Source organism: Aythya marila (genome assembly GCF_965140915.1).
Source record: "Aythya marila genome assembly, chromosome: 20".
In the NCBI taxonomy this organism is placed as follows: Eukaryota; Metazoa; Chordata; class Aves; order Anseriformes; family Anatidae; genus Aythya; species Aythya marila.
Genome location: NC_139061.1, coordinates 3,518,617 through 3,533,155, shown reverse-complemented (window position 1 = coordinate 3,533,155; position 14,539 = coordinate 3,518,617). Strand labels below are relative to the sequence as shown.

At 51.9% G+C, this 14,539-nt stretch overlaps 1 protein-coding gene across 4 annotated transcripts; it reads left to right on the top strand.

Moving 5' to 3' along the window:
* The first annotated feature begins 924 nt into the window (after positions 1 to 924).
* LAT2 (linker for activation of T cells family member 2) lies at positions 925 to 14,496 on the top strand. Of its 4 annotated transcripts, XM_082776639.1 has the most exons (14): positions 3,687 to 3,713; positions 4,233 to 4,354; positions 6,006 to 6,111; positions 6,342 to 6,381; positions 7,417 to 7,460; positions 8,246 to 8,300; positions 8,881 to 8,924; positions 9,283 to 9,321; positions 9,750 to 9,780; positions 9,867 to 9,922; positions 10,633 to 10,698; positions 11,059 to 11,121; positions 11,494 to 11,581; positions 13,661 to 14,496. In XM_082776639.1, exons 3-14 carry the CDS (start codon positions 6,024 to 6,026, stop codon positions 13,677 to 13,679), a joined length of 633 nt encoding a protein of 210 aa, XP_082632765.1. In that variant the 5' UTR covers positions 3,687 to 3,713; positions 4,233 to 4,354; positions 6,006 to 6,023; the 3' UTR covers positions 13,680 to 14,496. The 4 variants fall into 4 exon arrangements, with proteins under 4 accessions (XP_082632766.1, XP_082632767.1, XP_082632764.1 ...); XM_082776640.1 differs by lacking the exons at positions 3,687 to 3,713; positions 4,233 to 4,354 and adding an exon at positions 925 to 1,452; XM_082776641.1 differs by lacking the exons at positions 3,687 to 3,713; positions 4,233 to 4,354 and adding an exon at positions 925 to 1,499 and having other exon boundaries at positions 11,497 to 11,581.
* The last annotated feature ends 43 nt before the right edge of the window (positions 14,497 to 14,539 follow it).

Sequence of the window (14,539 nt, the reverse complement as noted above, 5' to 3'; positions counted from 1 at the left end):
AACGGTTTTGCTCTAAGCAACATTTTTTTAAAGCTTCTGTCAGCTGCTTATGTTTAAATAGATAAATGCTGCTAGAAAACACGTAATAAACTACTTCATAGCTGTGAGCTCTGCCAGAAAAGCCCGTTTTGTAGCAGCTGGACCAGCAGTGGGAGGTGGTGCAGTTCGCATCCCGTGCACAGAGCCACACGTACGCCCTACAAGCCATTCACAGCTGGCTCTCGCTCTTCTGGCCTCTGTTTCAGCCCCCACGCGCTGAGTTTTTTGATCCATGCCTGGATTTCACACGGGAGCCCTTTATTTTTGCACCTCTGGTTAGAATCGGAGTAGATAAAATCTAAATATGAGCGCATAGGCGCAGAGAGTGGTTAACTGTCTTGGCAGAGCAATGTTTCCTCTGACAGCCTGATAGCAAAGTTCCCATCCCAGAGTTGCGGACGCTGTGAGCAGATGATTATTTTATCATTTTCGTGATAGAAGAGTTCCCTTCTGGGGGAGAGAGGGAGAGGGAAGGTTGCAGCTCACTGGCTACAGCATCTCGAGGGCACCCCAGCTCATTTAAATACAACAAAATTTCCCTTGGCTGAACGATTTGCATGACCGTATGTATGTAGTGCCCTGGTGAGAGGTGGCGTGAGATGTTTTGTTTGCAGTTGTAAAACGTGTGCCGGGCTGGCTGTTGCACTCTGCCAGCTATAAATACGTGGGGCTGCCGCGTGCACGTCCTATTCTTAGAGCAGGATTCGTGTCCCTGCACCGTGTCGGGGCTTCAGGCCAGCAGTTATCCCCGAGCCCTTATTCATAACCCCTCCTCAGTCTTTTCAAGTGCAAAAGAAAATCATGAGCTACTGTTTTGGGGTTGTTTTACTGTTTTTTTTATCAGTGCAGCGCGTTTGTGCTTGCCATCTGCACGCTGCCGCTGCTGGAGCACGAGACAAGGTTTTGTTCTTACTGCCGGGCAGAACGGATCTCAGTGGGGCTGCCAGTCTGGCCGCTAGCAGCAGTGCCCTCCGGCTCTGTGCTGCCCTTCCAAGGCTGTCATCCTGTCTGTAAAACCTGAGAGAAGGCTTCCAACTTATCTCGCCTCTTCCAAGCTTTGTCAGGCAGCGCCTGCTGCAAGTAACGCTCAGCGCAGCGATGATTATCCCGAGGCTCTTTGCTAGAGGGGAAATGACTGCGGGCATTGAACGTTGAAGGGGCATCAGCCGAACCTGGAGCTCGAGGGCTCTGTCAGCGTGCGTGGCTCTCACCCGAGCCTCTTCCTCTCCCCCTGAGGATCTGAACGGCTTCTGCGAGAGGTGGCTCTGTGCGAGCACCGCCCGTGGGGCTCCCGTGAGCCGGAGAGGGGCTGACCGGCGGCCGGCGGCGGATGTTGGGGTTAATGATTCAGATGGTGACAGGAAACCAGCAGCTGGCTAACGATCCTCTCCTCGGAGGAACCGGCACTCGGAGGTGCGTGAGGAGCTGGGACGGATGGGGACGGCCAGCTGAGGCTGCAGGTGAGCTGGGACGGGCGGGTGGCACCCAGGCTTTGGGGACCTGCAGGTGGTCCTGACAGCGCGGTGAGCTCACGGATCCTGGGCTGGAGCTCGGTGAGTGTTTTAGCGAAGGTTTGGGGTCGCCCCTGCCAGATCCCTCTGAAACACGCCGTGTTACTCCCCGCTGCTGCTCATGACCACCATCTGATGAGCTCCGAGGTAGGAAAAGTGCCAAATAAAACCTTTCCGCAGCATTTAGACCCCTCGAGATGAGAGCCCACCACGTGCAATCCGGTTTGCCTGTTTTACGCCATTATTTTTTACATCTCCTGTTCCCCTCTGCTGATGTCAGGGTAGCTTTTTTAAACTGTGTTCCTTCCGCATTTGTTTCTACTAAAATTTTCTGGGCATTTTGGGGTCCCCATAGCACGAGCAGGCCGTGCTGAGCTGCCATCCCCACGGATGTGTCCAGTCCTGCTTTGGGCTCCCGCTTCTGGGACCGCTGCACCCCACCACGTCTTCCCCTCCAAAGCCTAATCCCATAAAACAGCTGATTTTCACTACAGTTTTTGGATTTTCCATGTTTTAGGGCTTACTGGCACCTTATGAATGTGTTTATCTTACTCTATATTAGTGCTTGAAATAACTAACCTCAGACAGAAAATAGATCTTTGTCCTTGCATCAGTTTTCTCTTGTGATCAATGTTCAGCGTAATGGGGGCTGTGAGGTAGACTCATTAGGAAAACTGGGGATAATTGTGGGATAATCCTGTCTGATATCAGCTCATGTTCATTAATCAGGGGTAAATAGGAGTGCTTGTTATGTAGGGGTACTTACTTCCAGGCACACAAATTCCCTGTATCTTCGGTGCCTATCTTGCATCCCCCCGGACTCTGCAGGGAAGGGCATTGCATGGCTCAATGCTGCCCAAACCATGGAAAATTAGGGACAGTTACAAGATATTTCCATGGAATTCGTCCTTATGCTGACGGGCATGCATGTGATTAGGATTTTGTGCTATATTTTCCAGCTGAGGCTTTTAAAAGCATTTTGTAAAGTGCTCGTCTATGCGAGAGTTCATTTATCAATTCAGTTGTCCCTCTTGTCCTGTGTCCTACTGAGGTGTGCCTCCCGCTCTCCTGGCATAAAATAAAGCATGCTCTACTTGAATAGCTGTACAAAAACAGATCCTATCTATACCACAGCAGTTTTCTCAAGAAAAAATGACACTGGCATCAAATCAGGTAGAAAATGGGGCATGCAGACCTCTGGAAGGAGCTTGCCTGAAGGCTCAGCACTGGTCATTGAAGTGGTTCCAACCACAAGATCTTCCTTTGGTCTGAGACTTCAATTTCTAAGTGGATGGGACTTTCTGCGGCAATCTGTGCAACGTAGACAAACAGAAAGTCGCGTTTCTTTTCTTAGAAATGTTAGAGCCACTGGGTCAAGCTGAATATTGCATCTGTTTGATAAGTCCATGTTCCACGTTTCACACAGCGAGTTTTTAAATAATCTCTCCGCTTTATAGTTCGTGCCAGTGACTCATCCAATCAGTATGAATTAGTCTTAATTTATTAAGACCATGAAACTAACTTTCAGGAGGGGAGGGAAGGCTGTTTGATATTTGCTTTTTGGGGCATTTTAACAGATAGGTTTAGTTTATGACCTAAAGCAGCATTTTCAGTCTTTATCTTGCAGTGAAAACTTATAGGGTGGGCTTGGTATCTGCAAAGAGCCAAAAATGATTTCATCAGAAATGATCTGAAAGGATAAAAAAATCACTTGAACTGTGCCACATCAACGCGCTCCTCGCTCTTCTGCATTTTTGGCAAAAAGTTTAAGTACTCTTAAAGGGTAATTAAGTAAGCTTCTCACCCCTCATGCTGCTCCAGGAAAGCTGCCCCAGACTTTCCATCCCTCTGGCAATCAGGGATTTTATATCTAGACTGTGCACGTTCAGCTTATACCCTCTCATGGTCACACCGGTGTTGTCTTTTAAAGTTAAATAACATTTCGCACTTGGGTGTTTCTGTCCCAGACAGGCTGACAGTGAATGCCTGTGGGACTTCAGCAGATGTAAAACCAGCAGCCTTCCAGCCCTCCCTGCAGAAACCAGCTCTCCTCCCGGGGCTGGCGATGGTGGCCCCATTTTTGGGGACCATCTTGTAACTCTCACTGCTGGGTGAAAGAAACCCTCCGGGTAGGGCTAGAAACCTCCTGCCCCAGCAGCCCAGGTGAGACAACTTACTGTACACACTGCAGGACTTTTTGCAAGTCATTTTCTTCTTCCCATTAAAAAATAAAATTAAATTTAAAAAAGCATGTTTCATTGCTAGACATAGCCAAGGACATGAGAAGAGATACCCTGTTCAGACGGGCGTGCTGCAGGGATTTTAGCTCTGGCCACAGTTCATTTATTTTCTCTGGGTGCTGCAATTCATTGCCCACATTCATTCATTTATTTATTCTGGGTGCTGCTCTCAGGGCCGTGGGCATTGCCTGCTGTGGGAGGTGCCACCGGCACCAGCTTCTTCCTGTGAGGAAAAACTTCTGCCAGTGCTAAAAAGGAGATAAACGCACAAAAAGAAAAGGGATGTGTGTATACACAGAACGGGCCATACCTTCCCTCTCTGAATTTTACTTCTGAAGATCTGAATCTCTTCAGAAGGTTTTTTCTACATGCTTGAGTTTAGCTCATTGAAAGCAAGCCCGCTCAGCAGGCCCTTCACTCTGCATCTTTCTCTTATGCTCAGGCCTCGTCACAGACCACACTGGCTCAAGCCTATTTATTCTCCTCGCCCATTTCCCCAAGGCAGACAGCGGGGAAAGCACGTTCAGCCTTCCAGATAACTTATTTATAACCCGCCAGCAGTGAGTAAGTGCCTCCAACCTTCTGCTTGTCATAAACGTGTTCATCACCCTCTCCTATCAGCTCCTTTCCAGCACAGACGTGTGATTTCTTGCCTCGGCACCAAGGTGCTGGGCAGCTGAGGAGAGGAGCGGTGCCCACTCCATCTGAGCTCCCCACCTGGGCAGGACCCCAGAAGTCCTGCTCTCATTTGGTCTTTTTTTTTTTTTAAAAAAAAAATTACTTTTTTTGAAGGCATATGGTTTATTTGGGGAATTAAAACTGCTTGACCCAAGTGCTTAAGTAAATACTTTCAGCAAAACGTGGAATTGTTGGACCCCCTGTGAACTCCCTGGGCAGCAAGCCCTGCAGGTTCACAATGCATTTCCAGTACAGCACCAAGGAGATATTTCATGCCTTACGAGAGGAGGTTCTGTAACAAAAAGAATGGATTTTCATCAACTTGTGCTTTTGCTGAATGCAAATAATAACCTCCAGGCTGGGGCCGTGCTTGTCATCAGTGCTGGCGGGGACACTGAGCGGAAGCCTGTGCGGTGCCCGTTCAGCAGCCCCTGCGAGCAGTCCTAGTTCCCAGAGAGAGAGAGGTTCGGGAAGTGGCCAGTTTTGTTACGTTACTGACCGCTGTAGAAGTAAAACCACTGCTAGAAGGGAGATGGTGACCTGCCCTACAAAGGCACGAACTAGGTCAGTGCTGTTGGGCTCTTTCAGCTTTGCCTTACCTTAAAAAAAAAAAAAAAAAAAAGAGAGAGAGAGAGAGAAAGAGAGAGAGAAAAACACCCCCAAAACTGCCTTTAATAATAATAATAATAATAATAATAATAATAATAATAATAATAATAATAATCAGCACCACCACAACTCACACCATGCCCTGGTCATTAGGCTGCTGGTACAGGACTGGGGCTCCCACCGCCAGATTGCAAACCTCCCACCAGTGTCCTCAGCCAAGGCTGGTGTGCACGGGAGGACGTCTGTGCAATACCAAGAGATGCGTGGCCGCTGCATGGGGAGGCCTTTGGGTTTTCTTTTGTGCGAGCCACTTTGGGGTTTCATTTGTGTGAGTCGGGGGTCACTGTGACTAGCAGTTTGGGGAAAGAAATGGCATTTACTCCTTTACGCAAGTGGAAGAAGAAGGTCCTGAGCAGGGTGAAATCCATCTGTTGCTTTCTATAAGAAATATAGACGTATTTTTTCCCCTTCCCTATCCAGCCATAACAACACCATCCAGACTTGAACTGTGATATGGGAGATTCAGGTTAGGCAGCAGGGAAACTTCCCACCTGGCAGCGCAGCAAGTTTCTGGCCTCCAGTGAGGTGTAATGTGTCCAGCACTAGGGGCTAAAGAGGAAGATTTAGGGGGGAAAAAAATCTGTAGGTAAAGAAAATCTGGCCCTGGGGAACAGGAATGGGCAAAGTGATCAGTCCCAGTCCCAGCAGGCTGCTTTCTGTGATACGTGTAGGTTTGTGTTTCAAAGGGAGAAACTGAAGCCGTATCGTGGTGATTATTGAATAAGTGTGTGGCTGTGGCTCGTGGAGTCACCGGGTGTGGAAAGGAGGGGACGAGCAGGTGCATCGCTGGCAGCGGTTCTGCCAGAAGCAGAGCAGAGAAGTCCGGCATTATGGGGGCTCACGGGTCGCTCTCGGGGCTGTGTTGCAGGCTGGACACTGCGGAGCCATGGCGCAGCTGGAGCTGCTGTGGGCGGCTGCCGCGCTGATGCTGCTCGGGGCGGCCGTCAGCGCCTGTGTCAGGTGCCAGCTCTCCGGTAAGGTGCTGCCGTGGGCACGGGGACCCCGGGGCTGGCTGGGAGGGTGCTTTCCTTCTGGGGTGTCCCCTCAGCATGGGGGGGTGGTGGGTGCCAGCAGCTTGGGAGGCTGCAGGATGGGGCTAGGGTCCCCACAAAGAGTTTCCTGAATGCATTTCAGCAGTCCTTCCCTTTCTGATCTTGAAGGCCTGCGTCACCCTTTTGTAAGAGCTTTCTTTCTTTTCTTTCAGGTACAAAGCGAGAAAAGAAGCAGAGCAAGCAGACGAATCAGTAAGTTGCCTTTTGCCATAATGTTTCTTCCCAAAACTGCTTGGGAGACCCTGGCCAGACCCAGCCCCACTGCATGCCCTGCACATCCACCAGCTGGGCAGTGCTCCTCCGATATCTGGACCTCACATGAAATAATACATACATATATATATTTATTATTTAACTATATTTATGAACATGTTCTGTACCTTCTATATATCTGTACCCCAGCTCTGCTGCCAGCAGTGCACAAGGCAGCGTGCCCCTGTAAAGGGGGAATGCCGTCACAAGAAGCAACCCGAAATGAAGCTGTGCCCACGAGGCCCGTGAGTCAGTAACCCAGTGGAAAAATGTCTGGAAAAATAGGAAGGGCACATCTCTGCCTTGTCCCGTCATGGATGGGACAGGGAGAGACACATGGCTCCACAGGCAAAGCTCTGCCCGGTGCTGGTGGGGACGCATGCCAGAGCCAGCCCTCACAGCTGCAGCTCGAACAGCGAAGGAAACACGACCATGCACGCGCACACCCCCTTATTTCCTTCGCTAACAGACAAACCACAGCTAAATGATATTAAAAAAAAAAAAAAAAAAAAAAAAAAAAGCCAACACTTTTTTAACCTTTGATAAAGGAGTGAGCGTGGTGTGAAGGGGCTCTGCCAGAGGCCAGGCTGCCCGGCAGCGGGGCTTTGTGCCCTTCACGGAGCAACGCATGAGCCACTGATGGCTCTGTCCCACCACGAGCCTGTGCTGTTGTCCTGGCTTGTTGGAATTTGTGCCTGGATTCATTTGGATTTGTGCCTGGATTTCGGGCTCATGGTGTCCCCACCGACATCTTCCTCACCCCTGGGTCTTTCCCTTGGCTGGTGTCAGCTGCGCTGCCCACGGGCCTCAAGCACATCTCTGCTGCGGAGGCCCACACAGAGGAGGCCCCAAGGGAGGCGGAGGGAAAGAATGGCCTCAGGGCCACCTCAGGTCTGTGTGGTCTGCAGCACCGGGTCTATTTTCCGTGTCGTGCACCCCACGGTTCAGCTGACGTGGTGTCTCTGTCTTTTCCAGGCTCGGAAGCCAGCAGAGCTTTGAGGTGATTCGGTCCCACTCCAGTGAGTACAGCCCTTGCAGGGGCTCAGGGTGGGGGCTCTGCGGGCACGGGGCGAGGCTGTGTGAAAATAAGAAGGTGACCACAAAGCCAGGCAGCCGCTGGCAGTGTGGAAGCCTCCTCAGGCGCTTCTGGGCATGTGGATTCCGAACTCTGACAAAAACCTCCATTTCCATTGAGAACAGATCACTAAAACCATGGAAGCACAGGAGGTTTGGGCCCCTGACAGCACGCTGCTGGCGCTGTGGGGGAGCCCCAAGCGATAGCAGTGACTCATCCGTCATCGCCCTCTCGCTGCTTCCTGCGGTGGGGCTGGTTGCGTGCTGACCTTTTGGTTCCTACCCTGACCGAGCCGCTGGCAGGGCTGCAGAAAATGTCACCAGCCCTGCCCAGCCCTGTCCCACCAGGCCCCAGCAAGTGTCCGCACCATCCCAGCCAAAGCTGGGGGCCTGTCAGTACAGCTCAGCTGGGCAGAAAGGGTGCTGAGCACACAACAGGCCCCCAAATTGAGCGTGTTTGGGGGAGAATAGGAAATAAGGCAGCGATTAGGATTGTGGCTTCCTCTGATGTGTTTGCTAGCTCTGCTGCCTGCACAGGCAGCGCGTTTCTCTCTACTCGCTTCCCATTTGGGCCTTGGTGTGCTCTTGAGGAACAATTTGGAAGCTGTTTCAGGGCACGTTAGAGAAACGCTTGCTAATACTGGGGAGTTCACTGCGTTGGATGCTCTGTGCTCGTGCTGTAATATCTGCTGCCGTTGTCATTAACATCTCGTTTCGTTCTTGGTGCTAGCTGTAACGCGAAGGCTAGACCAGATTAAGGAACCTGAAAACTTCACAATAACAAGGTAGGTAACAAAAAAAAACACACAACAAGGCATAACCTAGCTGTAGAGGCAAGCTTGGATGAAGTTTACCCAACATATGAGAATGCCGAGGGTTTGGGACTGGATGCCGTGCCTTGTAAGTGAGGCTTGGGCTGTGCTTGCTAGTCAGTCGTGGGTTTAGTCTTTTTCTGGATTTTCTTCAGCCCACCTGCATCTTACTCGTAGTATTGAAGTAAAACCCAAGGAAACGGGCTGTGGTAGTCTGTAACAGGTACACCACAAAAAAAGAACCTGCTGTTCTTTGCTTAGAAGCAGTTTGACATGAGAGATCCCCTCCTGCCCACCACCAGCACCCCAGGAAGCAGGGCAGCAATTGCTGCACTACCCAGGCGTGGTCATCCCCACCTTGGGGTTTCACCCCAAACCCGCCAGCTCGATGCATTTCCTGTTGCAAACAGACAAGGGGGTTTCACGGACAGAGGTTTTCCTGCGGTTTGCTCAGAGCTGAGGATTTAGCTCCCTTCTCCTGCAAGCCTCAGCTACAAACAACGCATTAGCCCAGCGGCACCTGCAGGCTCACGCAGTGCTCGCTGTCTTTCAGGAAAGCCCACGAGGAGCTCGGTGCCTCCCGTCCCTTTGGCATTGGTGAGTATCTCCGCCAGGACGCCTGCCTGCTCGGTGGGCTCCGTGCCCACATGGCAGTAGGGACAGACCAGCCACAGAATTCCTGGGTGGGGATGTAGTGAATCTGTGCTTGTTTACATAGCAGGGAGCTCCCTTTGTGTCTACACGGGGACTCTCAATAAGAACTGGATCCGAGGGTAAATCCAGGCTGATTTGCTATGTCTTGCTGGTTCTGCTAAGAGCCGTGGGGCTGGATAATCCAAAATCTGCCCCCAGCTGTTCCCGCTGTGTCTGTGCTGTCTGTGCGCTGCGAAGGCAGCCAGTGCTGGGTATCCCCTGCCTGTGTCCCCCCATAACATCTCCCTGTGTTTTATCCCAGATAGCAGGACCGAGCCCCGGTACCAGAACTTCCTGACAGGTACGTGCCACGTGGGTGGCTTCGGGGGCTTGGGGTGGCTCACAGTGGGCATCAGGTGAGAGGCAGCCCTGGCAGGCAGGTGGGAAGCAGCACGCTGTGGCTCTGGTTCGCTGCTGTTAAGCTGCACATGATCTAATTAACAGCTGAAAGGAGGGCTCCTTCCTGGAGCTGGCATCAGCCCTACACGGATTATGGTCGTGTGGGGCTATGCTCTGCTCTCCCAAAATGGGGGCTATGTCCCTGATTTCCCCTCACCTCGTGGGGTCCGTCCTGCTCTGCTCAGGGCTCCTGGCCCTGCTCGGTGCTGCCTCAGTGGGTTTTGGGGCTTGCTGTCCGCCAGGGCCATCTGCTATAGCCAGGCTTGGAAAATGTTGGGGTTTTGAGTTTATGCAACCAGTGTGCTAACAGGAAATCCCTTGTGCTTGCAGAGGACTACCTGTGTGAGGATGCTGCCTACGTGTAAGTGACCGCAGTTGCTCACCACTGCTCGGAGAGCCATGGGCCTCCCTGAGCAGCAGCAGCTGAGCGAGGTTTCCTTCTTGCAGGGAGCCCATCGCTGTGGATTTCTATGAGCAGGCCAAGTGCTTCACCTCACCCAAAGGTAAGGTCTCTATGCGAGCACCACCACAGCCTCCAGCATGGCGTGCTGGCTGCCCCGTGGTTGCAGGGAGCCCACAGCGCTGCCCCTCTCCACTTTGCTGCCCCATCACCATTTGGCCTGAGGCAGGCACAGTCCAGGGCATGCCTTGCACCAAAAGGAGGGCTTCGAATGTTTTGTGTGCTTGGCTTATGGGGACAGGGAGTGAAGGTGGGGCAAAACACACTGCTCCATTCAAAGGCACCTTTTCCAGGCAAATATTGCATCCGTGAGACATTCTTGCCTCCCTGGGCACTCAGTGTTTCACGGCGCTGGCTTGGGCATCAGTCTGTTACCTGAAATGAACTTCAGAACGCAAATCCTATTTTTTATTTAAAGAGATTGAGGGGAAGAGAAAAAAAAAAAAAAGAAAAAAGACAGAAAAAAAATATTATTTACCAAAAAAAGTACCTTATTCCAAAAAAAAAAAAAAAAAAAACAACAACAACAAAACAACCCTTGTGTGGCTCAGCTGCCCACAGGCACATCCAGAGAGCTGACCTGCACAGGCTGTCCCCAAAACCAACACTTTTTAGTCTATGGCAGGTTTTGTGGCCAACAGCCCTCTCCTGCAGGCAGCTGACAGCAAAGCACAAAGCCCAGTGGGGGCTGTGCCCTTCCCGCACTGCTCCTGCTTCCCTACACCCTTTTTCTCCCTTTCTTCTCTCTGCCAGCCAAAGAGGAGGACTCCCATTCCTACCAGAATGTCTTCATTGGGGACACGTGTAGCTCTGGGCTGGGTACGTGCAGCGCTTCGTGCCGAGATTCATCGCGGTTTAGTCCCCAGCTCGGGTTGCTCATCACTGCCAGCATAAGGCGCTGGACCACAGGGGCTTTGGGCTTCTGTCCTGGGCTGTCACAATCACAAAATGAAGATGTTTCACTTTCCTTTGGCGCTGCCCACGCCGCTGTTTGGAGCGATGAGGGGAGGCAGGAGCGTGGGGCTGCCCCAAGCCCGTCCGTGCCTGTAGGAACCAGGGCTGGGAGGTGGCTGAGGCAGTGTCACCAGCCTGTGGTGGCACTGGGAGGGGGTTTCCAGGGTCTGCTTTTAGCCTGCTCACTGTTCAGCATCGTCCTGTCCGAATTCTGCTTGCTCACAGATGACGTGGATGACTACGAGAACAGCACGGCGATACACGCCTGGAAAATCGAGCAAAGTGCGGGTATGTCCTCAGCAGCTGCCTACGGACTGGGCTTGTGGGTGGGATGCCTGCTGTGCTACACCACACTCCTTTTGGGATATTTTTTCATCCATGATGAACATCCAAGCGCACAAACTGCTGTGTACACGTGGCAGTTTTACATTTGGATGTGGCTGCAGTGGGACGGGGCGTTCCCAGTGCTTGCAAGGCCACCATGGCTGTGCCCATCTCGAAGCCCCTCTGAAACCCTGACGCTGTGATGTGAGGTTTCTTAGCCTGGCTACAAAAATGTGTCAATGCTGAGGGCTAAACGTGCTGGCCAAAAATGCAGTGCATATGGTGGGTGTTTCCAAATTATCCCAGTTAATGATGGGTGCTTTCCTTCTTCGTTAGCAGCGCTGTACATAGACAGCCAGGACGAGGAGCCGGACTACGTTAACACCAACCCCGCGTCGGACCCCACCCTGCTGTCAAAGCAGAGGTAAGGAGAGCAAACACTTGATGAACATATTTAGGGGAGGGAGGATTGCGTTTGGGTTGTGAAACCAATTCTGAGCAGCTTCAGGCTGCGTGCTGTGGGCAGGACCCCCAAACCCCGCTGGTTTGTGCAGTGCAGGGGCAGAGCACAGCGAGGGGTCCCCTGGAGCCCCGGCTGATGCTGCACACCCTGCTCTGCGCTCAGCAGCAACCCGGTAGCTGCTGATACCGAGTTTCTGGAGGCAATTAAAAGCCAAAAGCATGCGCAGAGCGCCCTGAAGTCTTCCTGCAGCTCTGAGCGAGTGGGTGACAAAATACAGTGTCAGTACGGAAGAAAACCAGCCCCAGAGACACCAAGCACCACAACGGGGGCTGCTTTATGGCCCCAAATGGGCTCCCGCAGCCCTCGTGGGGAGTCTGCAGTAAATGGCAGCTGAGCCATTAGCAGAGATCAAAAAGGCAAGGGAGTGGATGTGGGTTGCTGGGAAAGGGTTAAAAAACCCACAACCATCACCGTGCTCATGTATGAGCCTGTGGTGTCTCTACAGCGTGCAGTGCTGGTCACCCTGCTCGGGACTGGAGCCCAGCTGGGACAGGTACTGGGACCAGTATCGCTCCCCGCTGGGTTTTTGCTCTCCGAGCACCTGCAGGACGCAGTGGGATCGTCCCTGTGCCAAGTGGCACCCACAGACTGCAGGTGCCAGTGGCAGGCCGACCCCAGATGGGATTTTTTTGAAACCATGCAAAGTATTTAAGGCTTGCCATCACCATCCAAAACCCAAACGCCCTGTTCTTAGTGTTGCAGCATTTGTTTGAACCTCAGCAGCCCATCCTCAGCAGCATTTGCCCTCACAACCACTGCTGGCGGGGTGCTGTGCCCAGGGCAGGTTGTGCTTTTTGGCCAAGGACTTTGCCGTGTGTCACTCGGGTCTCATCCCAACAGCACACGCACGTGGTGCGGCCAGCAGCAAATACAGCTGGGTCTGCTGCACACCTGGCGTGGGGACCCGCGGCCCAGCATCTCTGCCGGGACGGGGACAGCACCTGTGTGTTGTGGTTTAACACCACGCCAGCTGCCTGCACGAGCCCCAGCGTGAGCAACGTGCTCAGCACCTCCCTTTTGCTTGAGCTGGAGTGAACTGAGATTGTGCTGTAGCAATGGGCTGCTTCAGAGAGGGCTGCAGAGCTCGCTTTGTTTGCCTTTTGGAAGGTGGTTACGGAATAGCCAGGCACCACGACAGCTGAGTATCTGCAGGGAAGGAAGCAAGCCAGGTTATCCCTGAAATAAATGATAGGGCTGTAATGGTAACTTCTATAAGCAATTCTGCATTTATTCCTCTTCCACGGAGAAATTTCAGGGCTGAAGGGATTACATCTGTGCATTAGTCACAGCAGACCTCCTGCTTTTTGCTCTGCTAACGTCTACACAGCACTGGGCACACCAGGCTGCTCCATCTGCTGTTTGTAACAGGACAGTGCCCGCCTCACCTGGAGATGGGAGAGGAACAAACAGGGCTGAGAGATGGCCAAAACCTTTAGCACAGCTACTGTAATGACCCCTCCTGATTTTGTGGAGAGCAACAATCACAGCAGTACCAGGCTACCACAAATAGACCCCTAGATGTGATAAGGAGTGCTGGGAAGCCAGAAGAGGGAGGGATTGCTGTCCTGAGGAGTCCTGGTGATGCAGATTTTCTGGGAAGACCTCCAATCATAAACCCTGGCAGAAAGCTACCATGTGTAAATTACTTCTGGTGGCTCTGTCAGCAAATTAAACTTGACAATGCACTTTTTGCCATTATAACAATGCCTCCATTACAGATTTTGCTAGCAGAGCTGTGCTATGCAATCCCCATGCCCAGCCACAATGGGTCTGCCACTGAGGGAGGATGGGTTCAGAAATGGGCTGCCGGCCCCGCTGTGCTCTCTGCTCTGGGGCTGCTGCCCAGATCTACACGTTCTGCAGTGCTTCAGGGGTCTGCTTCCCTGCCTGGGAAGGAAATGCAACAGGCAGCAGGGCTAAGAAGGTGAAAGTGGGGACTAAAAGTCAGTGAACTCACTGTTTTCCCCTTCCTCTTTTTAGTAAACTGCGTAAAGTCTGAAGGAGCCCTTCGCCAAGCTGTAAGGGCACACCCAGCCAGCATGTACATAGGGAAGGAGGAGTCTTCGATTCTGCAGTGAAATCTTCTCCAGATTGTGCCCAAGATCGTGTGGAACTGGTGCTGCTGAGAGGAGGAAAGGCTCTGCTTGAAGTCCAGCTGCAGATGTGCGTTGGAGGGAGCGCTCTGCCTGGCAGTGAAGCCTGGCTGACCCCTTCAGCGGCTCCCTTGGGCACGCCACGAGCTCGTTATCCTGTCTCACTTCCCTGCACGTCTGCTGGAGGGAGGACAGCTACTCTGTGCAATGTTTTCTCCTGTCAAGCATGAAATTAATCTTTAAATTGCTGAGCGGTAATGCAGCCAACTACTTAATTTGTCAGGCTGACTCATGCACGATGGCATTCGAACGCGGGGATTATGTTCTGATTTAGTTCCTCTGCTCTCCTGCAGAAGCTGTTTCCTACAGGAGAGGAACTGGCAAGGCAGAGGTTGCTTTTACGGCAGCAGTGGTTCTCTGGAGCTAAATGAGATACCAAACTGTTCACAAAAGCTAAGGACTAAAGAGGATTAAATCCTCATCTTATTCACAGCTCGTAATTCCCAGTGTCTGTGGCAGTTCTCCTTGTGTTTCGTTATCTGTTTTATAACGATACAAAGGCACTGCAACAACTGAGAAGGTCCAATCCACTGCCGTCAGCCTCAGAAATTGCACTGGTCCTTCAGATTTGCCATAGGAACATCAGTTCTGAAACATAACCCTTGTCTCTTGAGCCCTCATGTCTAGATTTGGCTCTGTCATAGCACTTATTTATTAAAATTGAAAATCCTCCAAAGCAAATCTGGCGTTTTATTATGGTTTGCTA